Source organism: Ascidia mentula, chromosome 1 (assembly GCF_947561715.1).
Source record: "Ascidia mentula chromosome 1, kaAscMent1.1, whole genome shotgun sequence".
NCBI lineage: Eukaryota > Metazoa > Chordata > Ascidiacea > Phlebobranchia > Ascidiidae > Ascidia > Ascidia mentula.
Window position 1 is genome coordinate 19,918,880 of NC_138566.1, and position 24,240 is coordinate 19,943,119.

At 39.0% G+C, this 24,240-nt stretch overlaps 4 protein-coding genes across 6 annotated transcripts in view; all 4 read left to right on the forward strand.

The window, feature by feature from the left end:
* Nucleotides 1–2,507: 2,507 nt before the first annotated feature.
* On the forward strand, nt 2,508–4,008 carry LOC145917599 (uncharacterized). Its single transcript, XM_083002960.1, has 5 exons — nt 2,508–2,642; nt 3,043–3,282; nt 3,414–3,533; nt 3,607–3,818; nt 3,921–4,008. Exons 1-4 carry the CDS (start codon nt 2,634–2,636, stop codon nt 3,748–3,750), a joined length of 513 nt encoding a protein of 170 aa, XP_082859086.1. The 5' UTR covers nt 2,508–2,633; the 3' UTR covers nt 3,751–3,818; nt 3,921–4,008.
* Nucleotides 4,009–4,679: 671 nt separating this feature from the next.
* LOC145917566 (uncharacterized) lies at nt 4,680–13,923 on the forward strand. Its single transcript, XM_083002958.1, has 21 exons — nt 4,680–4,822; nt 4,958–5,073; nt 5,391–5,584; nt 5,689–5,848; nt 6,097–6,307; nt 6,691–6,846; nt 6,902–7,027; nt 7,196–7,352; nt 7,546–7,668; nt 7,743–7,865; nt 7,970–8,092; nt 8,237–8,359; nt 8,488–8,610; nt 8,769–8,891; nt 12,252–12,366; nt 12,496–12,590; nt 12,645–12,825; nt 12,911–13,097; nt 13,160–13,284; nt 13,439–13,548; nt 13,785–13,923. The coding sequence occupies exons 2-20, from the start codon at nt 5,058–5,060 to the stop codon at nt 13,531–13,533; spliced, it is 2,556 nt and encodes an 851-aa protein (XP_082859084.1). The 5' UTR covers nt 4,680–4,822; nt 4,958–5,057; the 3' UTR covers nt 13,534–13,548; nt 13,785–13,923.
* On the forward strand, nt 13,785–15,342 carry LOC145917615 (putative neural-cadherin 2). The gene is made up of 6 exons (XM_083002961.1): nt 13,785–13,952; nt 14,074–14,349; nt 14,454–14,576; nt 14,654–14,732; nt 14,970–15,010; nt 15,079–15,342. Exons 2-6 carry the CDS (start codon nt 14,169–14,171, stop codon nt 15,159–15,161), a joined length of 507 nt encoding a protein of 168 aa, XP_082859087.1. The 5' UTR covers nt 13,785–13,952; nt 14,074–14,168; the 3' UTR covers nt 15,162–15,342.
* Nucleotides 15,343–19,057: 3,715 nt separating this feature from the next.
* The window catches only part of LOC145917457 (uncharacterized), a 29,699-nt gene continuing 24,516 nt past the window's right edge, over nt 19,058–24,240 (forward strand). For 2 of the 3 annotated variants that reach the window (XM_083002950.1, XM_083002948.1), the window contains exons 1-20: nt 19,058–19,164; nt 19,220–19,372; nt 19,521–19,675; nt 19,743–19,798; nt 19,860–19,959; nt 20,090–20,242; nt 20,309–20,436; nt 20,786–20,865; nt 21,113–21,151; nt 21,226–21,380; nt 21,436–21,491; nt 21,603–21,702; nt 21,779–21,925; nt 22,097–22,206; nt 22,353–22,429; nt 22,890–22,931; nt 23,002–23,156; nt 23,465–23,520; nt 23,589–23,688; nt 24,007–24,153. In XM_083002950.1, the coding sequence (XP_082859076.1) occupies nt 19,095–19,164; nt 19,220–19,372; nt 19,521–19,675; nt 19,743–19,798; nt 19,860–19,959; nt 20,090–20,242; nt 20,309–20,436; nt 20,786–20,865; nt 21,113–21,151; nt 21,226–21,380; nt 21,436–21,491; nt 21,603–21,702; nt 21,779–21,925; nt 22,097–22,206; nt 22,353–22,429; nt 22,890–22,931; nt 23,002–23,156; nt 23,465–23,520; nt 23,589–23,688; nt 24,007–24,153 (2,079 nt within the window). In that variant the 5' untranslated portion in view covers nt 19,058–19,094. The remainder of the gene's footprint in view (nt 19,165–19,219; nt 19,373–19,520; nt 19,676–19,742; nt 19,799–19,859; nt 19,960–20,089; nt 20,243–20,308; nt 20,437–20,785; nt 20,866–21,112; nt 21,152–21,225; nt 21,381–21,435; nt 21,492–21,602; nt 21,703–21,778; nt 21,926–22,096; nt 22,207–22,352; nt 22,430–22,889; nt 22,932–23,001; nt 23,157–23,464; nt 23,521–23,588; nt 23,689–24,006; nt 24,154–24,240) is intronic. The other variant, XM_083002949.1, reaches the window with a different exon arrangement.

Genomic DNA, 24,240 nt, shown 5'->3' on the forward strand with positions numbered 1-24,240 from the left:
TCAGTAGCTTGCTTCTCCTTTTTCGTGCTGCAACACTAAAAAAGCATATCACAAGCAAGAAAATTGACCTACCTTAAACACTTTCCATGTATTTTAATGCAAATCAACGTACATGTCCGAATAACGTATTATTTAGGCTCAAACATCTGCGACCAGGAACCCTGCAATAACAATGGAACGTGTCTTTCTCTTCAAGGAAGATTTTCTTGCGATTGTCGTGAAAATTTTTTTGGTTCCAGATGCGAGTATTACACAAGTCCCTGCTTAAATGAACCTTGTGAAAATGGCGGAACCTGCGTCGATACGTTTGGAGGTTATAGGTGCAATTGTCCAACCAACTATCAAGGTTAAACAAAGAAACCATTTGTGCAATTGTATTTTAGCTTTATAGTTCAGGTGTGCATCCAGCACAGTTGCAAGTAAAATAATTGTGAGGGCAAAATGTTTTTTTCCTGATCTGCACAACCGAAAAAAGATTGTTTAATGGTGTGATTGCCATGTTAGATTTGTTTTTTGGTTAATTAAGGAACAAACTGTCGAGATGACGCAAACGAGTGTCAACTCAATACGTTTAATTGCGACGAAAATTCCCACTGCGAAAATACGTTGGGTTCCTATAACTGCATTTGTAACGACGGATACAGGTTTGCTTGACAAAGTAATCTTCAAATCTTCTTTGTCTATATATCATTATATTGCAGAGGAAATGGAAGGAAAAAGTGCTACTTTATTAGACTACTTCCGTATGGCCCGGACGAAGGCGACGAGTTGTTAAAAATCGGAGACGACGTTGCTTCGCCAACGATTAGGTAGAACGTCGGTACATTTTGTTATTTTATTACAACACAACATTGTGTTAAGGTCGTTCTTCAACATTCCTTTCCGCTTCAAGAGGTTCAGAGCTATGCATGTCACATCAAATGGTTTGATATCTCTTGGTATTGATTCTTGGTTTGTCAAATACCTTTACCGTCCACCATACAATGGATTCGGTATTTACGATATCGAAATTATTGCTCCTTTCTGGGACGACTTTCATCCGAGTAAAAACAACAATGGACGTGTTTATTATCAGGTATTTTTTATTCCAAATACAACCATAGGGTAAATTAATTACTTTTGCACTAAAAAGAAACGAAAACCCAGCTGGGATAAATATTAAAACACTTCGTGTTGTGTAAACCCAAGAACGTTAAACATTGTGCAGGTTTATGACCAAGGAACAGTCACTTTGACTAATAGGAGTGTGACTGTGGTAAATGAGGTTGCAAGTCGCATCAACACGCATTTACAGAAGGACGACTTTGAACCACTGTTTGTGTTGAAAGCTACGTGGAGTGAGGTTGTGATGTACAACGAGTTCTACAACCGCAATTATGTAAGTGAAGGCTAATTCCATTGGGCTGCAAATGCTAAATGACATTCACCATTTTATTGGCAGGACTTTACTGATATATTTCTTGTAACACACGTTGTTGATATAACATACCTTGGAACATAAACAATTCATACATGTATACATAGTGTTTGCAGGCTTGGCAGCCAAGGCATTGCAGCCTACCTGGATCAGCCACTTTTTCATGACAAGTCGGAGCAAGATTTGAAAAATCAAGCTCCCGGTGAGGTTTGAACTCACCACCCTGGGCTAACCAGGCCCAACGCTCTACCAACTGAGCTACAGGAGTTCAGTGGTTTCACGGGGTATATTGTGGCCAAGGTAGACTGGTGCGCAAGCGCACGACTTGCCAGGCAACCTTCACATACAAAAAGTGGCTGACCCAGTTAGGCTGCAATGCCTTGGCTGCCAAGCCTGGAAACCTAATGATCGCGATACGATAGCTGTGATCGCCAGGCAAGGACCTGCGTAGTGGGGCGATCCTGCCAATCATACCATTGCATGAAATATTACTGTATACATAGTGTTAATGCATATTCATTCCAAAGAGCAACAAATGGTGTTTGCCCTATTCACAGGATATTATTTGTATATTTCAGCCTAGTACATTCCAAGCGATCATAGCGAGCGATGGGACCGACACCTACCTTATCTACAACTACAAGGAAGACGCCATGTTGTGGGATACACGAAAGAGATATTACAGGGGAAACCGGGCTTTAATTGGGTACAGGTTTGCCCTGGGTCACGAATACATTGAAACACAGGGAGATTACAGGCCTGACCACCGCAATCAAACAGCAGGTTCGCTATTTCTGTGGGCATTCACATAGCGGCAATATTTTTTCTGCTCATAGCGCGTGTTTTGCATAATTTGATTTTTCAAGACCATAAAAATAAAATTAAGTGTACAATAATAATTGTGCTTCTTCAATAGGTCTTCAAGGTACTACAAGAAAATTTTTTGTTATAGGTGGCCCAACAGGCCAGTATTATTATCAAGTAGCACAAGGCCGTGACAACGAAGCAGCAGCAAGGAGAGGATGTCGAAAGTGGGCTTTGCGAGACGTAAGAGATCCGTGGAAACCGGAAGAAGAGCCCTGTCCGTGCAATAGTCTTCAGGCGCGAATTGACAGAAGGTTCACATGGTCTGTGGACGTGGAGCTCTACGTGAACTCTCTCCGCGACAGATACTTACCCGATTATTATCGAACAGCAAACTTTGAGGAATGGGGATATGATGATGGTGAGATGTTTTGCTGATATTTGTATTTGTCGTGTTCCTTGCGAATATACTACATTGGTAAAGAAAATGTCAAAAATGACTATAGGAATTAGCCTCCACAGGTCGGTGACCGGCTTTACGAATAAATATATTATATTCCCGAGACTCCAAAAAGAGCAAAGAACGATCAGGAATACAATTACATTGGATTAAACTTTTTTCAAATTGCTTTTTCAAGTTTACCATCAACTATATTACAATTCAACTATAACCACATTTTCTAATATTACCATTGTGTTTGTGTGAAAAATTAAAAGGCTAAGCTACGTCTATTAATATAACCCCACATCCCAAGTTTTGACATACACATGCACAACAGGAAGTAATATCTACATAATATAATGTACCATTTGTTTTGCAGTCGGTTTGTACAACTGCTACCAACCTCGTGTCAATACGGGCCCAAGGTGTTGCTACGCACTTCGTGGCACTTCATTTTCACGGCTTTGGGGGTGGTGGAGTCAAGCTCCACTCATATCAGGCCCGTTTGCTAGTCGATACGAGCGCAGTCAGATTCCAATATTTGAACGAAACCCACGTTGGTCTTGGGTTTCCACGAGAAGCAGAGAGTTATTTGAAGCTCAATACAACCGCTCGTTGGGTGAGTTTCAATTCACTCCAATATTTCTAAAAATCACCAAAAATTTTACCATTTCAACATTGTGTTTCCCTAAAGTAAATCACTACTCACATGCGATATGTTCGAAAATCATGTTAACATTCTTGTATTAGAAAACGACCTCATTCCTCGAAGGCAGTGCTGCGTTGAGAGCAACGATCCACTCCTCTGCAGTTTGTATCAGGCCCAACGACAACCAGCCACTTGTATCGGTTACATCCCCAGAAGGGTTGGTAAGTATATTCTATGTCCTCTTGTTATCAGGAAAGAAAATAGGAAAAAGGGCACTATTTTTCACTCTCTTAGCTTTCTTTTGGGGCGATCCTCACATTACAACAAACGACGGGGTTACGTACAGTTTTAACGGATTGGGAGAATATCATATGTTGTACGCTCCCGGTGTATTCTCCCTGCAAGCTCGCACCAAGAAGGCCAAGAAAGAAGATTTGACCGAATCGGACGCAACTGTTTTTACCGCTTTTGCAGCAAAGGACCTTGCAACCGACACTTCTGGAACGGTAGACAATCCTATGATACAAATTGTTTTGTTTACATTTGTACAGCATTTTGGCCAATCCTTAACTTTCTGACCGGATGGTTAACGCTTCACAAAAATTTAGGTTCAGTTTGAGGTTGACTTTTCGAGCGCAATTGGGGATGAAGTGATCGTAAAGGTAAATGGCGCTCTTGTGGAAAACATAACAGACAGTAAGTTGCGCAATTCAGTTCAACGTATAACATTTGGAGCAATATAACCACTTTTTTTAGCTGAAACAGTCGTGGAAGAAGTGAGTTTAACCGCCGCAAATGGAACTTACACCGCGACATTTCCCTCCTCGAATTCACTGTCGATAACATCCACCAACTTTCTCCTTACCATGCAGTTCACAGGAGACACAGCTACACTGCAAAACTATTCACAGGGACTGATGGGTAAGTCATATCATTATCGATCTGGGGAGCACATAACACACAATTTATTTGCAGGTTACTGGGATGGAATACAAGAAAACGACTTCTTAATGAGAAACAGAACCACCCTTGATTGGATGACGCTGCAACCAACCGAAAATCAGGATATCTTAAACAACACATTGAATGAAAGAAGCATTTTCTCTTTTGGGCAAACATGTAACTACTACTTATTTGTAAATTATACAGCCATAAAAACTTTGAAATGTAACAAAAGCTGTTGAGCTCTTATTACGGTTTGCATAACGCTGTATCTTCTATGCAGGGAAGTTGTTTAACGAAAGTGAAAGCTTCTTTAACTACACCGGTGAAACTGGCGACACATACCAAGATCACAATCCCACATCAGCATCCGAACCTCCGTTCCTCGAAGATCTTGTGGCCGAACAACGAGGATCATCTCACTTTGAGGGGATTCGGGCGAACTGTACAACCAACAATGTACTTTCTACTACTTGTCTCTACGACGTGTTGACGACAAACCGAAGTGAAATCGGAGAAAACACCAAAGCAGAATCCGAGAGCAGCGCAGAAATAACCGAAACCAATGGTTTGTATTGTCATGTCTCCAACTTATGTTGTGAACTTTTAAAACTTTTCGAATAAGATAAAACGCAACCAACTTTAAGAAATATTTTACACTTTTCCGGAAAAAATTTCTAAATACTTTTCTGTTGTTTTAAAGCCAATGCCTTACCTGTTATTACCATCGCTCCATCACCTATGATTGCTGTGATGGACATGCAGTTACATTTAGTCTCGATGAAAATGACTTGATCGGTGGAATGTTCATTGAAAATTGTAAGAATACTTAATTCTGATTTCTATTGTTATCGATAAAAAAGTTACAAGCGATCGTCTGATATAAAAGTGGAAAATAAAAAGTACCTTGACAAGATAAGATCAGTGACAATATCTGTAACTGAATATGAGAACAAAGATACTAATCATACAAACTCAACTCGTACTTAATTTGAAAAATATAAATATATTCGGGAATAGGTATTCCGACCAATATCTCAACCTTCCTGTATCCTTGATGAAAGTTCTAAAAAATACCAAAATAAAGATTTATTAAAATTTGGGTATCATAACACAGTACGTCAAACCAATTTTAGTAACCGGCGTTATGACGTGGACACCATCAGACCGTCACGTGATTACAAACGTCACTAACATGACCTCAATTGTGATCGCCACCGATTCCCTTGGAGGTGAAACTGTCATGGTCATCAACGTGAAACTGTGCAACTGTTTAAACAACGCAACTTGCCTCTTTGACAATCCGGCCGTGCGGAACGAGAACTATCAGGTTCCTTTATAAAAAAAAGTGCAAATTTATTACAATAATATCATACCATGTAATGTACAATAGAATGTACAATAGACATATAAAATGTGTTTTTATTTTTAAAGATGGTTAACTGCGAATGCACTGAGGCTTACACCGGTTCTAATTGTTCTGAGGATAGAAACGGTTGCCTTTTATCGGCCTGTTTCACCAACGTCACATGTACAGATGTTCCAGCTCCAGGAGTTGGTGAGACTTGTGGGGATTGTCCTGAAGGAACAACAGGTAAACTAAATCACATTGTCGTTAAAAGTTTAACCAACCCTCATGTGGTCGACCTCAAACAATATTTCTGATTATGTTGGGGACCTAACCTATTTATTTAACATTTGTTATTTTGGAAAAAATATAATTTTGACTTTTTGTAACTGTCAACTGTTCGCAAATATACTGAATGGTGAACTTTTGTTATGCACAATATATCTCGAAAAGTTTTGACGACTTTAACAAGTATATTTGTACGGCGCTGTAAGGTGACGGACGAAACTGTACGAATATTGACATGTGCGATTCCAATCCATGTGAACATATGTGCGAGTCAATCTACAACGGCTTTATATGTTCTTGTAATGACGGATATGTTTTGGAGAACACAACACAATGTCGTGATGTGGATGAATGTACCGGAGATCCTTGCACTATGGTCCGACACTCACACTGTGTAAATACAATTGGAAATTACAGGTAAACTAATTATTTTAATTATTCTTTTGAAAGTTGGGTATATTTTTGAAACGTCTTGGTGTCATTAAAGTTTGTAAACAAAATAAATATTCATGAGGAATATAGTTCTCAGGCTTCGCAGCCAAGGCATTGCAGCCAAGCTGGATCAGCCACTTTTCCCGACAAGTCGGAGCGAGATCTGAAAAAAGTGGCAGATCCAGCTTGGCTACAATGCCTTGGGTGCGAACCCTGTGAACCTTATGATTAGAATATTAGAGCTGTGATCGCCAAATATAAAGGGCCTGCGCAGTGGGGCGATCCTGCCTTGCTATGCGAAAGCATGGCATGGCTTCTGAGGAATATAGTATTTTTTTTGGTGATATAATAAGTATTTTGTTATGAAGTTGTTTGTGCAACCACGGATTTGCGAGCAACACTACGGGGGTTTGTCAAAACATCGACGAATGCACGACTGCAACTCACAACTGCTCTCTCGAGTCGACCAGTTGTCAGGATGTACCAGGCTCGTTTGTATGTCCATGCCTACCAAATTTTTTCAGGTAGCTGTTCTCAATTGGCCTTGTTCGTTTCTTGATCTAATCATTGTACTCTCAGAAACGCCACTGATGGGGATGAGACTTCTTGTGTGGATTTTAATGAGTGCGAGCAAGGATTACACAACTGCGATAATCAGACAGAAATATGCGTCAATGAAGCTCCTTTATTCAGTTGCATTTGCAAGCACGTCTTTGTTTTTACAGTTTCATTTCTGAAATTTACTTTTTCAAACCAACAAATTGCGTTTTAATAAGCAAAATTTGGTTTATTATTGTTTTCATTGAATTGCCAACATTTTACCAAATCATGGCCATCATATCACAAATAAAACTCAAACTTTTGTTCAAACAGAGCCGGATTTCAGGAAATATCCGGTACTTGCGTTGACGTGGAAGAGTGTTCGGATCCCAACTTGAACACTTGCGACAACAACACTTCACTGTGCGTGGAAATGGAAGGAGGATACAATTGCACATGTTTCGATGGTTATGAAATGGCATCTGATGGAGTGAGCGGAATTTATTGAATAAACAATGCTACACGGAAACCATTCTTAATAAGGCTTTTGACTCGCTCAGATCAGCATTTCAAATAACTTTCATACTGATTTACATGTTGTTGACACTATTACAAACTTCTACATCAGAATTAAAAATTATTTGTATTTTTTTCTTTGCGTTAAACTATTAGTTGATTTGCAGACTTGCAACGATGTTGACGAATGCTCAACTGACGATATTTGTCCGTCCACGTCGCCATGTTTTAATTTCAACGGCGGATACCAGTGTACGTGTCCAACAGGTTACCATATAGCACCAAATGACGTAAGTGTATCAGAAATTACAAAACTAATCTACACGCAATAAATTGTTTAAATTTATCTTGACATATGTTGCAGACATGCAGAGATACTGACGAATGCATGGGTGGTATCACTTGTCCAGGAGGTTTATCTTGCTTTAATACAGAGGGTAGCTACGAGTGTGCGTGTCCTGTGGGATTCGAAATGAATGCTAACGGCGTAAGTTGGCAATGTGGCAATTTATCCTATCCGTTATATCCACATAAAAATATAGAGGTTAAGTTTGCGGAATCATCATAAATTTAACCGGTTTGTTACTTTAGACGTGCTCCGACATGGACGAATGTCTAAACACAGATGTCTGTCCACCTGGTGCAGTTTGTTCAAATTTTGTTGGAGGCTACAACTGTACGTGTTTGGAAGGACATCATGTGGTCGATAACGGAGTGAGTAGCAAAACATACAATGAGACTTTCGCCTGATATTGCTACCAACTAATATTTTGAACATGAACTATTTGTCTCTGTTTCAAAAAGAAGTTTATTGATAATACTGTGAATAAATATAATATTCTGTGGAACCAAATGCAGACATGTGAAGACATTGATGAATGCCTTAATATCACTTCGTGCCCGATGGGTTTAAATTGTTTCAACTTCCCTGGTGGCTACAATTGCTCTTGTCCACAAGGTTTCCATACAACTACAAACTTTGTGAGTTTCAATAAATTCCTGCAAATTCATGTAGATTTGTTAGACAGTGTGTAACGTCCTTTGTACTTAATTGATGGTTTTAATGTTTCCATGTGACTAACTTTCCAAGAAATGCCTACTTTTAATAGACGTGCGAAGACATAGACGAATGTTTGAATATCGGTATATGCCCAACCAGATCATCTTGCATGAACTTCGACGGAAGTTTCGAATGTGTGTGCAATTTAGGACATGAGATGACTGCAGATGGTGTAAGTGTTTCGGTTTTCCTCCTCCGATTGTCAATAAGCTGGATTAAAAAAGTATGGTGTGATGTTACGGTTGTTATACGCTCTGATCTTTTGTTAAATAAGCCAGGTGTTCACATCTACAATGCCGATATTTGTTATTTTTAAAACGCTTTGTTTAGACATGCAAGGACATCAATGAGTGTCTGGACAACAGCACTTGTCCAACAGGATTAAAGTGCGTTAACTCTCAAGGAAGCTTCAGTTGTGTGTGTTTTGACGGCTATCAAATATCATCCAATGGCGTAAGTTTTTAAACATCTACCTTTTTCATAAATACATTTTCAGTGCGGTTGCGATTGCGCAATCTGAGCCGGTATTACACAATTTTCGTATTAGGAAGAGCGCGAACCGTAGTTAGGAACAATTTTGTATTTATCTTCTTACATTGGTATTGCGCAAGTACATTCGGAAGGATTTTGCAGACAAAAATATTCGTAAAGATAAGACCATGCTTAACAGTTTATAAACGCATGTTCGATAGGCTCTCAGCAAAGATGGCTGCGTTTTTGATTGCTGCACACGTATAAACACATTAAAAACACAACAGACCCTTCCTACCTGGTGACATGTTATTAACGACATATCACGCACTTACTTAACGCACAATTTGTCCCAACTACCAGCGTTAAGTGCATGTGAAACGGTCATGTCAACTTTGCGTAAATTTGATAGTGTGGCGATGTTTATTCAAGCGCCAACAAATCAGAATGACGGGCACTTCAACAAGCAACATAAAACGAGACACATTTAGAAAAAGGCAATCGACGCTTGTCACGTTTCGATAAATAACCAGTAGTCGCTACACCACCCCCGTTCAGAAACGTACAATGCGGAAAATAAGGAGACAATTACACAGTAATATCATCGGAGCGCAGGATGTCTAGGCGGTCTGCCTCGACGCGGAGGTCGCGCAACTGCGACCGGTTCGGTCAGGTCCACTTCTGCGGGCTTAAGCCGATCAACAGAAATTGTTGCATGTCGGCCGCCAAAATCCAAAACAAACGTTGTTTTAGAAGTCTCAACAACCTTGTAGGGACCCTCGTAAGGTGCTGTTAATGGTGGTCGATGAGTATCCTTGTACTTCGTACTTCGCAGTTAACAGCTTCCTCGGAAGTGCTACTCTTTTAGCACCGTGGCGGGACATTAATATCGGAATCTGACTTCTCACTGACTGTCGGAGCTGTGAAAGCAAATTTGCAACATTTGGTGGTGTAGCAATGTTGGGTGTGATGTCTCCCGGCACTGCGAGCGGTGCACTGTAAACCTGTTCGGCCGACGAAGTTTGTAAATCTTCTTTGGGAGTTGTTCTGATGCCCAGAAGCACCCACGGTAAATCGTCAACCCAGTTAGCCGTTGACGTTGCGCGCGCCATAAGAGCGCTTTTCAAATGCCTGTGGAATCGTTCCACAAGGCCATTGGCCTGGGGATGAAAAGCTGTTGTAGGGTGTAGTTTAATACCGAGGAGCTTGTTAACAGCTGACCAGAGTTCGGAGGTAAACTGGGGTCCTCGATCCGACGTTAAATGGGAAGTAATGAAAAAGCGGGCAATCCAAGCGCTGATGAAAACTTTGGCGCAGGTCAAAGCTGTTGCATTCGACATGCGTATGGCTTCTGGTCATCGTGTGACACGGTCCACGACAGTGAAAAGGTATGTGAAACCTTGGCATTGTGGCAAGGGGCCCACTATGTCAACGTTCAGGTGAGCGAATCGTGCATGAACAAAAGAGTAGTATTCGATCGGAGCTCGTACATGACGTTGTACTTTGGAGCGTTGGCAAGAAAGACACTGCAGTGCCCAATTTCCTACGTCTTTCTGCATTCCATGCCACACGTAACGTTGCGTAATGAGCTTTTTAGTCCTCGCCGATGAATGAGAAAGGTCGTGCAGTGCATGGAACACGTGTTTGAGCCACGCTGTCGGCACCACAGGTCGCGGTACACCAGTGGAGATGTCGCAGAGAATTTCGCAACCATCCTTTTCAAAATTAAGCATTTTAAAGTGGAGATTGGTTATCGAAGATCGATAATCTGCCATTACTTGCTCATTTGCTCGTTGTGCTGCAGAAAGAGATTTGGGATCAAACTGTGTTGCAGAAGGTTGGACCTCCGCTACTAGAGACCGGGAAAGTGCGTCAGCGACATGATTCTGCTTGCCTGCGACATGCCATACATCTGTGGTAAATTCTGATATGTAAGAAAGATGTCGTTGTTGACGACTCAACCAAGGATCGGAACATTTTGTGAAAGCAAATGTGAGCGATTTGTGATCAGTGAAAACCGTAAACGTACGACCTTCAAGGAAGTAACTGAAATGACGTACCGCAAAATACAAAGCCAGCAACTCTCGATCGAATGCACTGCTGTACTTTGTTTCCGCTGGGCGAAACTGTTTGCTGAAAAATGCCAAAGGTTTCCATTCGTCTCTAATAAATTGCTCAAGTACAGCCCCAACAGCTGTTTGTGACGCATCCACTGACAAAGCAGTGTCAGTCATTGCCTGAGGGTGGCTGAGAAGCGTGGCGTTCGCAAGCGCTTGTTTGGCTTGGAGAAACGCGCGGTCGAGTTCATCAGTCCACACTACTTCTTTTTTCTTTGCCGCTATCGCTTTGTAATTGGGTGACAAAATTTTTGCCGCAGATGGTATAAAGCGATGGTAAAAGTTTATCATCCTATTGAACTGTTGTTGGCCCGCTAGGGTTGTGGGTCGTTAAAATGCTTGAATGGCCTGTACTTTTGATTGCAAAGGCTTAGCTCCAGTTTTGTCCACTCGTTGTCCGAGAAAGTCTATTTCCTTTAGACCGAAAGAGCACTTCGAAATGTTAATAATAAGTCCATGGTCGTTAGGCCTCTGAAATATTTGCCGAAGATGCGTTACATGAATGACTGCCGAGGAACTGGCGACTAAAATGTCATCCAAGTATACAAATGCAAATGGCAAATCCTGACACACAGAATCCATTAGACGTTGGAAAGTTTGCGCCCGTGTAGAAAAAGGCAATCGACGCTTGTCACGGTTCGATAAATAAGCAGTAGTCGCTACAATAGTACATTTATGATAATCAGATTTTAATTTCGAGCGACAGATTGGCTAAGGCATACTACTATAGTTTATATTTATAACGTCCATAGCGTTTGATCCGTCCTGAATGGACTGCGCTGAATGGCAAGAGCTCCTGTATATTCCAGGTATTCTCTTTGCGAAGTAACTGCACAATCGCACATATTCGCATTACTGCAAAATACAGCCCCAGTTCATGTGCTGCAAATACCACTTAATCCCTTTGTAAGTAATATTGGCTTTGTTCGTCACAAAAACTTTCCCATCACGTGTATAATTGTCTGCGTGCAACCCGCCGACCAAACCTAACGTCACGTCATGCATTAATGCTCGCAAAGCGCCGCCCTGTACATGCGCCCATCACGCGTTCATCACGTTGACTCCATTATCTCGGCCGTAAATGTACCCCTTGACATAGTTTACCGTTATTTATCATCTCTGTACAAACTGTCATCCGCACTGAAAATGGAAATGATTTCGAAAGAAAATAATTAAACATTTATCATAAAATTGATGTCGAATTTCATTGTCATTGTTTTATTAGACTTGCACCGATATCGATGAATGTTCGAATACGGATATCTGCCCTCCACAATCGTTGTGTATCAACACTATTGGTTCTTATGACTGCCAATGTCATCCTGGAGTTGATTGTATACGTAAGAAAATTTATTTCCTTCCTTATTGTGGTTCCATAGATAACAAAGAATTCAAACTAGGATTTCTCAAAATAAAACACGAATCAAGTTTGTATGTAAACCCAAATACTAAGATGTTTATTTTCGCAGTCAATCCTCTATCGGTTCCTCCCAACGTACTGCAAGTTTCCACAGATTCATTGAAAATCGTTACAGACGCTCGTCGTTTCTACGGAGAATATGAGGTACCTTAACAATAAACAACAAATCGACAAATGTTTGAAAACGTTTTTGTAAAGGTGTTGGTGATTGAAGCCGATGGAAATGAACAAAGCATTATCACCACCGAGATCATCGCGACAGTCACTAACTTGAAACCAAATACGAATTACTCGTTGGGCACAAGAGTTCGGAAGCTAAAAAATTCATCCTACGTTTACAGGAAATCGGAAATTAGTAACTTTGTTGCTGTGACCACAGGTAAGTTGGGCTGTTTGAATAGCTGACGCACAATCCAGACAATCCAGACTGTTACCATGTAGACATTACATACCTTTGATTTCAGATGCAATAAAAGTGGCTTTTTCGTTAAACTTGCTCAAGGAAGTGTATAGTGTTGAGCTTGAGGATATTACATCAGTCCGCTCCCGCCAATTACGCGATCGATACGAGCCTGAGTTGACTACGGCGCTGAAGGCTGTACTGGGAAATGTTACATTAGATTTATTGGACGTAAACATCACTGCCTTCAGGTAACGATTGCTACTTTAAAGACTGTTATTCTCGTTCAAGCGCTTTATTTACGCTTCTACAGGAATGGAAGTACTGTTGCGTCGTGTGTTGGAACGCTCAATACTAACGATCCAACCCACGTGTACAGTGTTGCGGAATTGGACGGGTCTGATCTGGATTATGCTTTGTTTCAACATATTGTTACCAGTACGTTTTTTCTATCGTTTAAATACTTGGCAATTTTAAATCGATGTGTGTAATTCAATAAGTTTGTTCGCGTCAAATTGACTCAAATGTTTTGCATAAAATGTAAGGAAAATCATGAAACAAGTTACTTATCGCTTAAAATCATGTTTTACAGTTCATCCTTTGCCCGATATTCCAAATTTCTTCCGTGCAACAAGAATCAACACCACGTCAGCAAATTTAAATACGACAGCGTCAGTGCCGCATTAGAATACGAAGTTACAGGTGAGTTTGAATCTTCGTGGGGTAACTAATATATCTTTAAGTTAGCTAGTAAAACATAAAGATTACCTATCCAATATTGTTGCACAGATTTAAAATTGATTATTATTATCCATTTTTGAAAACAAACCGAGATTGCTGAGGGCAAAAAGAATTAATAGATTAGTTGAACACTTTATTGTGCATTTGTTAAACAGGTCTGTTTCAAATAGTTTTTGTATCAAAGTTATTTATTGCAGTTACTTGTCCTGGGGAAACATTTGAGGTAATCACCACTGATCTCTCCGTAACGTTCAACGACCTAACACCTAACCAAATATGCTCCGGTCAAGTAAGAGTCCTCGTCAATGTTGGCCCCAGTACATTGGCTTACTCTCCCTTCAGCAACCTCTTGGTCATATCAACAAGTGAGCTTCATGTTTTTCATTAGCTAAATTATCCAATTTAACCTGTGGTTTCGTAAACCATTGTAAAGTCTAAACAAGTTTGTTGTGAATATTGTCTGATACGTTCTTAATGTTAATTCAGCTCCTGTCGTCTCACCGCTCACGGTATCTTCTGTCACGGAAACATCCCTCATTATATCTTTTGCATCCGTTGCACGGGCCACCAGCTATCACGTGATGGCGGTTGGGGTTACTCCAGTCCATGTTCAAGCGTCCTCTGCACACGACAACACGGTTAAAGTGACCGTTCTTGGATTGACCCAAGCTACGAACTACGTGTTCACAGTAATTGTTGTTACAAACGATGTAACGGGACTACAAAGAAACGGAACTGGTCAAGTCACAGCCCAAACGTCGGGTATGGCACAAACCACAAATGTTTATTTTCAGTGATAAACCTATACGACAGCAGATAGATTTGTTAATCTTTACCCCGTCGGTCATGCTACACCATTTGTTCAGGTTCTATTGGTTGCTCAGCGGGCATCTGTTCAGACGGAGCAACTTGCTATGATGTGAAAGAAGGTTTTATGTGCGTCTGTGGCGTTGGATACAACTATGATTATGCGACAAAATCTTGCATCGGTAAAACATTGTTTTAATGTCAAGCATACAAGTAGGACAGGCATTACCCACTTACCACAATCTGTCTCTTCAAATAGGTACATGTGAAACTGACCCCAACTACTGTTTGAATGGGGGAACCTGTTGTCAAACAGACGGAGGAAGTCCTGTCTGTCGGTAAGTTTTCCACGAGTTTGAATTTAAACAAACGTATTTTTACACACCAAATACTCCAAGAAGTTCATTCTCAGAAACCAGTGATCAATAATGGTAGCCCAGTTTTTGGATAAGCTTTTGTTAAAGTACCGTATCATAAACGTGTATAGTTAAAACTTTCAGTAAAATTATTAAGTGATCCGAAAGGATTTTGTGATATTATCCTGTTACTGATAACATTATGCATTTTTTATGCAGATGTGTATATGGATATAAAGGTGATCAATGTGAACGTTCAGGCAAGTAGTGATTTTTTGGGGAAAAAATATCTTCGGTACCAGATTGATAAATCGCTTTCAAATTGCAGTCACATCCAAGCACGCTTTGAAGATTGCTGCAGGAGTTGTTGGAAGTATGGTCATTCTTGGGCTGTTGTACAGAAGATTCTAAACAAGGAGAAGAAGACACATATATTCAAAAGGCTTTGCAATTTAATCCCGCTTCTTCTTTTTACTAACGTGTTTGAGTGTAGATACTGCTTTGCATTAACGTGGTATTCAGCGAGATTGTCAAAAATTAAATTTAACGTCAAATAAATGATAGTAAAGTGATATGAAATAAATGTCGAAGTAGTCGCTAAAATTATCAAGTGTTTCCTTTAAGGATTTAAGAAGATTTCTCCTTGATTTTCTGGCACTAAAATCGCCATATATTCTTCATCTCGTTTTAAAGGGACAAAGAACCAGGTTGAATACGTTGCAACTGGCATAAATGTCTACGTATACATTAGCACTTTTCAAAGTTGTCTCACATTAAGGAAATGTCTTATGTACACAGCCCATCTTTCGTCGGGCGACAAGGGTGCGTTTTTTAGACTTTACAATAGAACCGAAGTGCTGTTCGCCGCCACTGTTACAAAATCCGCAGCTATGTGGATTCGAAATGTTAGGTAATGTTTTACTTTCTTTTTCTAATTACATCACTTTATCGTTATGTCAAAACCTAATACCCAAACAAAACTGCATGACATGAATTTTAGCCAACTTCTCATAGCACTCGTGCAAAAGGGATACAAACAATGCAGCTTCGGCACCAAGCGTGGACAGTGCCGCTTTTCGTGCTGCAAAGTTACTAAACGTGCACTAAACCTTTTTGAAGGTGTGCAAAATATTTAATTATCCATAATACCCTTGATTCTGAAGCACATAAATCAGGAAGGCATCACAAAAAAACAGATCATATCATTAAGATAATTTTGGTAGTTCATTCAGGCGAACATGAGGCGGAAGTTCAATAATAGCAAAACATTGCATTTTTACTCATGAAGTCAGTAAACTGTAACCGACAGTGGCGGCAAATTAGCTGGTGTGGCACAACAAGAATGGGTTCGAAACTTTCCGCTGAACGTTAAAAGCACCGAAACCAGACACGCACAAAGGAAGGTTGGGGATGGCCCAAGGTAGTTGGTCAACTCGCACGAACATGTGTCCGGAAAAAAATAAGCGAAAAAGGGAAGCATGGTTCAAAAAGCATTTCTTGTGCATTGGAGCTTAGTGCAGATTACGTTAGATTACGGATAGATGTAGTATAATAGTTGCCATTTCACTAAACAGGTCGAGGATGTTAATTAGGTTTTGTTCTAATTAAGCAACGTCTGTCACATTAAGTCAAATACGTCAACTAAACAACAGCAAGAATGTAGTTCGCATTTTGGTTTGGTCCCGAAAATGCGAAGTCTAAGATGTATCAATAAGACAGCCATAACTATACGACGCAGATATTAAACCTTAATAGATCGGGTGGCATAAAATCAGAGCACTTTGGTGTACACCTTTTGAAATTGTGTTTATCAAATGACCGATCTGATAATATATGTTGATATAAAATTGTGACAGTTGAAGTTTGACCTATCTATTGGTTTGGACATGCAAATGAGGGTATTGCAATCTATGTCCAGTATAAAAATGCAAATTAAGTTTTTTTACGATAATTCTAATTAAACAGTAGAGAAACTGAGATTTTGTGTTAATTTTATCCCTTGCGTGATTTTCAAAAAGAACAATAAACTCGTGCCTAAAACAGTTTTGTTCGACAAATTCGCGCAATGATTGAAAATTAATGAATTAGAACAGCTTGATTGAAAAAGCAAGACCAGACCAGTGAATGTTGTAATTACGAAATGCCGAGACACTCGAAGTTTTTTACTTAGCAGCAATGACGAAATTTCCAAATCTATCTAGTTTACCACAAATGTGTTTCTGAATCGCAGCAAACAATGTCAACATGGAGGCCAAAAGGACCCAGAACAGGTGGTTCAAAATTTTCCACTGCACTGTCAGCACCGAACCAGTCATGCACGACCGCGATTGGGGGCTGGCCCAAAGCTGAGCAAGATATGTATATTTTTTTCTGCGTTTGCAAAATCACAGAACATGAATCCAAAATAGTTACTGGTCCTCGTTTAGTCGTCTTATATGGGGTTAACCGACAAACATGAATACACTGAAACCTTTTAGCGTTCATGAAACTGAGGAGAAATTTAAAAATGACGAATATTTGATTGGTATGAAATCAATGCATTTCCACGGATATTTTTGTTACACCAGATTTATGTGGACGATTTGGTAATTTAACTTTAAACAAATATGTTTAAGTTCACTAGCACCAAACTTGCTTGTCCTACTTGTATAATGCAGCGGGTCTACGCTTACTTGAAGTATCGTCATTAGATTTTTCGTTAAAATGGTTTTAAATCTGGTAGTGTTGGTTTGATTTAGGGATACAAATCAACTGTATTACTGAAAAATCCTTTGTGAATAGCTGAAATCCTTTCGTGGATTATATTTATTTAAAATAAGTTAATCCTAATTCAAAACTACTTCAAACAATATTTACCCCACTTTATTCCATAATGTTGTGTAAATATATCCACTGTGCTTTCAAAAGCTTTCTCCTTTATCTATCAACAATACCTCCTAAAAAAATATTATTTTTATTATACAAAAGATTTTGACAGATAGACAGGCCGACGGGCACGTAGTAACTGCTTTGTGGTGTTAGTGCGTACGATGTGTTTATATTGACATAGAATCTTCAATGTAATTTAAAGTCAACTCTGTTAACGGATTTTACATATCAAGCGGAACAAACAAAATAACCAATGCTGCCCTTTTTCGGATACCATGAGTCGGTTTGATGTAAGTAACAACATAATCCGTTTAGAAATAAACAAAGTTGCCATAAAGACCGTTCTATGAAAACTTTCTTCATGACCCAAAAATATTCGATGTGGTTTATTGCGGCACATTCGAAAATGGAAGCGGTTGAAACAAAAATGAGATAAAAGAGATCAAATTGCAGAGCGTCGCCTTTTCTGAAGTGCGAGCGTGAAATACCTTACACGAAAGGTTGAAACCACCAACCTGATTGAACACGTTCACAGAAAAAAAGGCGAAGTGCGCGGAGGTAAGCGGTCGGATTCCTGGGAGCGTGGATGTGCATACAAAAGTCGCGAAAAAACACACTCGTACCTAAATCTTGCGACAAAAAAGTTCGACTGATCTGCGCAATGATGGGAAATTAGTAAATCAGAAAAGCAGAAAATCCAAATTGCCAAAAGAACAAAAAAAGTTCTAGTATTGCACCAGTACATATTTTAAAATACCCCTTAAATCCCTTGACGTTTGCAATGTTAGTAATTTGGGGTGAGTTAATCTAAACAATGCAGCGAAATGTTGTTATCAAGAAATGCTGAAATGTTTGAAGCCTAAAAGTTTCTAACACACTAGCAATGAAGAAATTTCCATATCCATCTCGTTTACCTAAAACGTTTTGAAATTCACTGAATCGTAGCCAGCAATGTCAGCTTGGAGGTCAGAAGGGCGCAACAACAAGGGTTTCAAAATTTTCCGCTGCACTTTCACCACCGAAACTGATCACGCACGATTGCATTTCGGGGCTGGCCCAAACGTTAGACAAAGACGCATTCATTTTTTCGCCGCGTTTTCAAAATCACGTAAAACATCTCCCAATGACAGCATTTCGTGCTCTGGTTCAGTCGTCAGTTATAAAGTTCAACGACAAATATATACATGTAAAACCTTTTAGCGTACATAAAACCGTAGGGGTTTCACCAGCGTGAATTATGTGGAAACGAGGATTTGTTTTGAAATGGCGCATATTCAGACAGTTTGGTTGGCGTGAAAGCAATGCATTAGCACGAGTTGTTTTATTACAATGGGTTATCCATGCTTGTCTGCTCGATTGTATGGGGCAGGGTTGGAATTCCTGCTTAAAAATGGATCGTTTGTCCCACCTTTACTATATGTTTTTGTGGAAACAGTTAGGCATCAGCGCTCTTTGGTTAGCGCTAATGTAGCAAACATGAAGTTGGCTTTGTTAAATGTGGTGACTGTTCTTGTTTTTTGTGAAAACTTTGCATACGGACAAACTGGTAAGTGGTACAGTTTTTTTGCAAATAAAAGATGATAATATGTACCGTTGTGTAGATGTAACTGAAAACTTCGATGTGACTTCAGTTGGCAGTAACACCGGACTGGACATGACCACTTTCACGGAACCGTCTACAACCATTCAAGGACAACCGGACACCACATTAACCTATGAATTTTCAACTACCGCTCAAATAATGGAAAATACAAGTAAATAAAATATCACAAACATATATCACGGATTGCATTACGTATCTCTTTATACACGTGCATAAAAACGCCAATCACTTTGCCGGTACGAATGTTGTTAGGTGGTATTAGTGTTTTCTTCTTCGAATGACCTTCTTTTCTTTCACAGTCGAAGTCAAAACCGAAAATTTGCTACAGCTTCTTGAAACGACCAATTTGACGGACGATATAAATGGTTTTCATTACTATGTATATGACTATTCGTTGCCACCCGTCAACATTATCATTGACGGGGGGAGTGATATGTACGACGGCGGAAATCAAGTAGGTTAACCCGACACAAACCAAGTGATTTGAATTCATTACATCAAAATTAAAATTTATTTGACAGGTTTTTTTTACCGTCAACAATAGTCGCACTCTGGCTGAGTACAACCGAACATATTAGTAAGTTTATTTTTTTTAAAATAGACACAACCTCTGCTTGATCGTATTTTTAAAATCGCAGTGGACCAGGTTTTTCATTTTCTTCACTCACAACTCATCCGTTTGTTGGATTTTTCTTCATTAATTCGACAAACAACTCTAGTGAAAGATATTCCATTGAGGTAAGCGCTACGCAAACCCAATTCCCACCAGTGCGGTTTTCTGTAGCCCCGTGACTATTTCTGAGTGTGGAGAACATCAGACGATTTTCAGGTGAATGTAAACACATTTAACATTCTTGTTTTCCAATAGGTTCAATCGGATCTTGGGGCAGACGGTGCAGGAACTTATCAAGACTTTTCCGGAACGGCAAAGTACGGGGACTACGTGCTTCACTTTAGTGGAGGTCAAGTATTTGGAGCCAATACAGCGAGTGTTATTCAGGTGTTTTTCTACATTGCGCGGGTAAGACAGATTACTTAAATTTAAATTAAATTGAAACGAAGTCATGGTGTGAACCGTTTTGTGCAGACGGAAAACAATCTTGCCTTTTCATTCTGGCCAACAACCAGAAGCGACCAAAGACAAAATTCGCAAAGTTTTGCCACACTTGAAGGAAATGCAAAGGATGTTGTTTTCGGTTACATGCTGTTATCAACGTAAGTTTGTGTTGCCTATAATTAGAAATACTACCAATAGCCACGGTTAACAACGCAAAACAAAAAACCTTCCCGTTTTCATAAACTAATATAGTAGATCTAGTAATCCTGTATTTATGAGTTGCGACATCCCGGTCGAAAAAGTGATTAGACATAACTTTGTAGACAACACTACCGCATTGATAGTTCTTAAAAGAACTTTACAGGTGTAAGTGAACAATCAAATGGTATATATTTAAACTGCAACCGACACAAATGGCATTCAAAAACGTTCGGTAACCAATAAACTTACCCGAGATTAAAAAAAAAATCAGTTAGCTGAAAATAACTCTTTGTATTTTTATTGTAGCATTATACCAGGCCGTGAAATCCTTCAATGTGAATTGCAAACAACAATGTTCAATACCTTGACAACTCTGACTGAAGCAGGTAAGACTATTTCCAGAATTAGTATTTTATTACCCAAAATGCAGCAGAAGCTAAACGGGACTCAAACCCTGACAGCATCCGTTGGCGTAAAAAATATATAAGCCATCTTTTGTGATAATGGTAAATTGTACCGACGGGTGGCTATAGTTATTATGTATTGCAATTTATTGTTCATATTCCCAGACTCAGAAACACGAGGTTATTATATTTTTTGATTTGTTGCTGAAAAAACTTTATTGTCATGTAGATTTCATCAAAAACCAACTACCAGAGTTAAACCACGATAGTAAGTACAGACCATATTAATAATTTTGCGGCTACATTAGGATTATTGTCGTTGTGAATGCCTTGTTTCTTTAGATGACAACAAAACAGAAGAAATCTTGAAACGACTGAAATCCAGGGATTTTACAAAACACATAAAGAACTTCTACGAATACCGATACGACGATTATTCTTCTCCCATAGAAAGAATAGTTGACGGGGGAGAAAATATGTACAATGATGGAAACATAGTAAACATTCTTCTGTAAATAATCCTCAAGCTTACGCTTTTGTTTTCATTTTTAGGTTTATTTCAGCGTGAATGGTAACTGTTCGTCAACTGAATATAATGATATTTACAAGTACGTTTGACTTTTATATCCTACTTGAAACAAACTTTATTTAAAATAAAATATATGGGTAGAGAATTGTTCATACTCTGTTTTATTTGATGTTTTGTGCCATTGTTTTAGCGAACATGAATACTCCTTTGTTACCCTCACCGGATATCCATTTTTGGCGTTTTTTCACATCAAAGCCTCCCATGATCGAAGCAATGTATATTCCATAAAGGTAACCGGGCATTTTCTGTCGCTTACACTGCAACAAACTTGTTTGTTTATTACTGAATAAAAATCGCAATTTTTAGGTCCGATCAAGAATCGGTGCATACAGCCGAACTGATGCCTTTACCGGTTTTGTTTCTTATGAAAATTATACGCTATCATACAAAGGAATTCAGTATATCGAGGGCTACACCCCAACCGTGTGTGAAGTTTTTTTCTGCATCGAACAGGTGAACCACAAAATATTCGGTAACATGATAAGGCAGTATGCCACAATGCAATACAAACACTTAAACCAGAACGCTGATAAAGAAAAAAATATTTGTCGTCGTAAACAATTCCGTAGGCAAATATGAACTAGGTCTACCAAAGAATGCTCTCAAGCTTGGTGCTTGTTTTAGAACCAAACCGACATTGAGTTCACATTCACCAATATTCCAAACAGAAGAAGTGATTCTTTTTTTACCAGGACTGAAACAAACAACTTCCTTGGTTACACTTTGTTGTCAACGTAAGTTGGTTTTTAGTGTTTTGGCGAATTTACTACTAAATTTAACGCTTCTAAATTCACGTAGCTGCAGTAACGTCCACATTCTTGCGTTCCTTATATATTTTAAACTTTTTAAAGCAACGATACTTCTGTTCTTTAAAAACCAGAATATCTCCGGGACGCTCTATTCCGCACCAACAAATAGAAAGTACAATGCTTGATATGCTAATGACCTTCACCAACGGTGAGATATGATTTGGTTCATACATTTTCAAAACAAAACCCTTGTTTGTGCGCTGTGGCAGTTACATGCAAAATTAGAGGCAAAGAAAAGTTAACAATTGTTGCACTAAATTACCACTTCGTAAAGCAAATCTATAACCTTATGTTTTGTGCTTTCATTGTAAACACTAGGTGAAATGCAACAATTTGAGGTGCATGTCAACAACACTGTTTAAATTTAAATGAAAACATAGTATATAATCGGTCATCAGGCATCCCAGAAAAATAGCACACACACCGAATTGCTTTGCGACCAATCTTATTTGAAACGACCAGTTTTTGCATATTTGTGCAGTCGATATCAGTCATCATACTTATTTCAATGGTCATTCAACACCAAACAAGAAACCTAACATATGCTAATGATAAAAGTTAGGAGAATACTGCAAGGTTATTTCATGTTAATATCTTTGTTGTTGCAGGTACTGTTGACCAAGTCGATGAAACACAACAAAATACATCCGGTTAATTATTCTTACTTTTCTTTATGCGTAGCATTTACTGTTGTTTGACTAACATGTTCTGATGATATAGTTGCCAACGCCACCGAAACTGTTTTGGAACGACTGAGATCCACTAATTGGATAAGATATGCAAAATCGTTTCATGCATATCGATATGATGATTACTCGCATCCAATAAACATGATATCTAATGGCGGAGAGAACATGCTTAACAAGGGAAATTACGTAGGTGTTAAAAGAGCAATTTGATGATGTTCGGATGTTTTCGCAAACACATGGTCTAAAACCGAAAATCTAAAGTAAACTGGTATCTTACATGGTACAAAAATGGCCCCTACGTCAGGGCTTATCTGTCTCCCTAGACACCGATTTTAATTAAATAAAAAAATTTTGCGACCCCTCGAAACAGTGGCTTTAATCTAGCCTGTAGCTGAGATGCTTTGTTATCCAATAACTGGTGTGTTATGTACGAAAGGTAAACAATAATTTATTTAAAAAAAGGAAAAAAATACAGTTCATGTTTGCATTTTCAGATTTATCTTGCCTTGAATGGATCTGGTCGTTTTGTAGAATATGATCAAATCTTCTAGTAAGTATTTAGCAATAAAAGTAAATGAGAATACATGATACCTTTTTCACATACACAAATATTTCTAGTGGTTACGACTATTCGTTTTCAACGCTTTCCATTCACCCGTTCACTGCTGTTCTGTACACGAACACAACTGACAGAACAAAAAGAAGTTACACAATCGAGGTGACAATTGTTATGTTCTTCCACACCTTATATGTTACGTCAAATTTAGTAATTTCGTATTATCTATGTCCAACACATGTTTAAGGCGAGACATTGTAATCCTTTTAAACAAAACATGACAGTTATATAACCCACAACCATAACTGCACGGTTTTTCTCTCCAGGATCGTAGGTAACCTTGTGTCCCCACAGTAGGAAAACTATGTTTCATTTCTTAAGTATAAAACGTTAGTTTAATGTTAAATTGCCCGTACCATATCTGGTTGTCCTCGGTAATTTTCGATGCAACGATTGTAAGTATGTACACTGTTTACATAGGCGTGGTCGAGACTTCATTCAATTGGACGAACATCCTCTCTAAGCGGCTCAGTATCAAATAAAGTTTCCGTACTGTCTTTCAAAAGTTTACAATATTATGATGGACATTACCCTACTGTCTGTAATGTGTTTTTCGTCATAACTACGGTGAGCCAAATTTAGTTTATTTTGTTATATTTCAACAGTGATTTTATTGATACTATCGTTATTTATCAATTTTTAAAGTTGTGCCCA

Coding starts and splice junctions, on each gene's coding strand:
- LOC145917599 (XM_083002960.1), top strand. Junction 3,283..3,413: donor TCAATACAACCGCTCGTTGG/GTGAGTTTCAAT, acceptor TTCTTGTATTAG/AAAACGACCTCATTCCTCGA. Junction 3,534..3,606: donor TTACATCCCCAGAAGGGTTG/GTAAGTATATTC, acceptor TCACTCTCTTAG/CTTTCTTTTGGGGCGATCCT.
- LOC145917566 (XM_083002958.1), top strand. Junction 6,308..6,690: donor AATACAATTGGAAATTACAG/GTAAACTAATTA, acceptor TTTGTTATGAAG/TTGTTTGTGCAACCACGGAT. Junction 12,826..12,910: donor CTTTGTTGCTGTGACCACAG/GTAAGTTGGGCT, acceptor CTTTGATTTCAG/ATGCAATAAAAGTGGCTTTT.
- LOC145917615 (XM_083002961.1), top strand. CDS start 14,169: ATGGCGGTTGGGGTTACTCCAGTCCATGTTCAAGCGTCCTCTGCACAC. Junction 14,577..14,653: donor TGCGACAAAATCTTGCATCG/GTAAAACATTGT, acceptor CTCTTCAAATAG/GTACATGTGAAACTGACCCC. Junction 15,011..15,078: donor TGATCAATGTGAACGTTCAG/GCAAGTAGTGAT, acceptor TTCAAATTGCAG/TCACATCCAAGCACGCTTTG.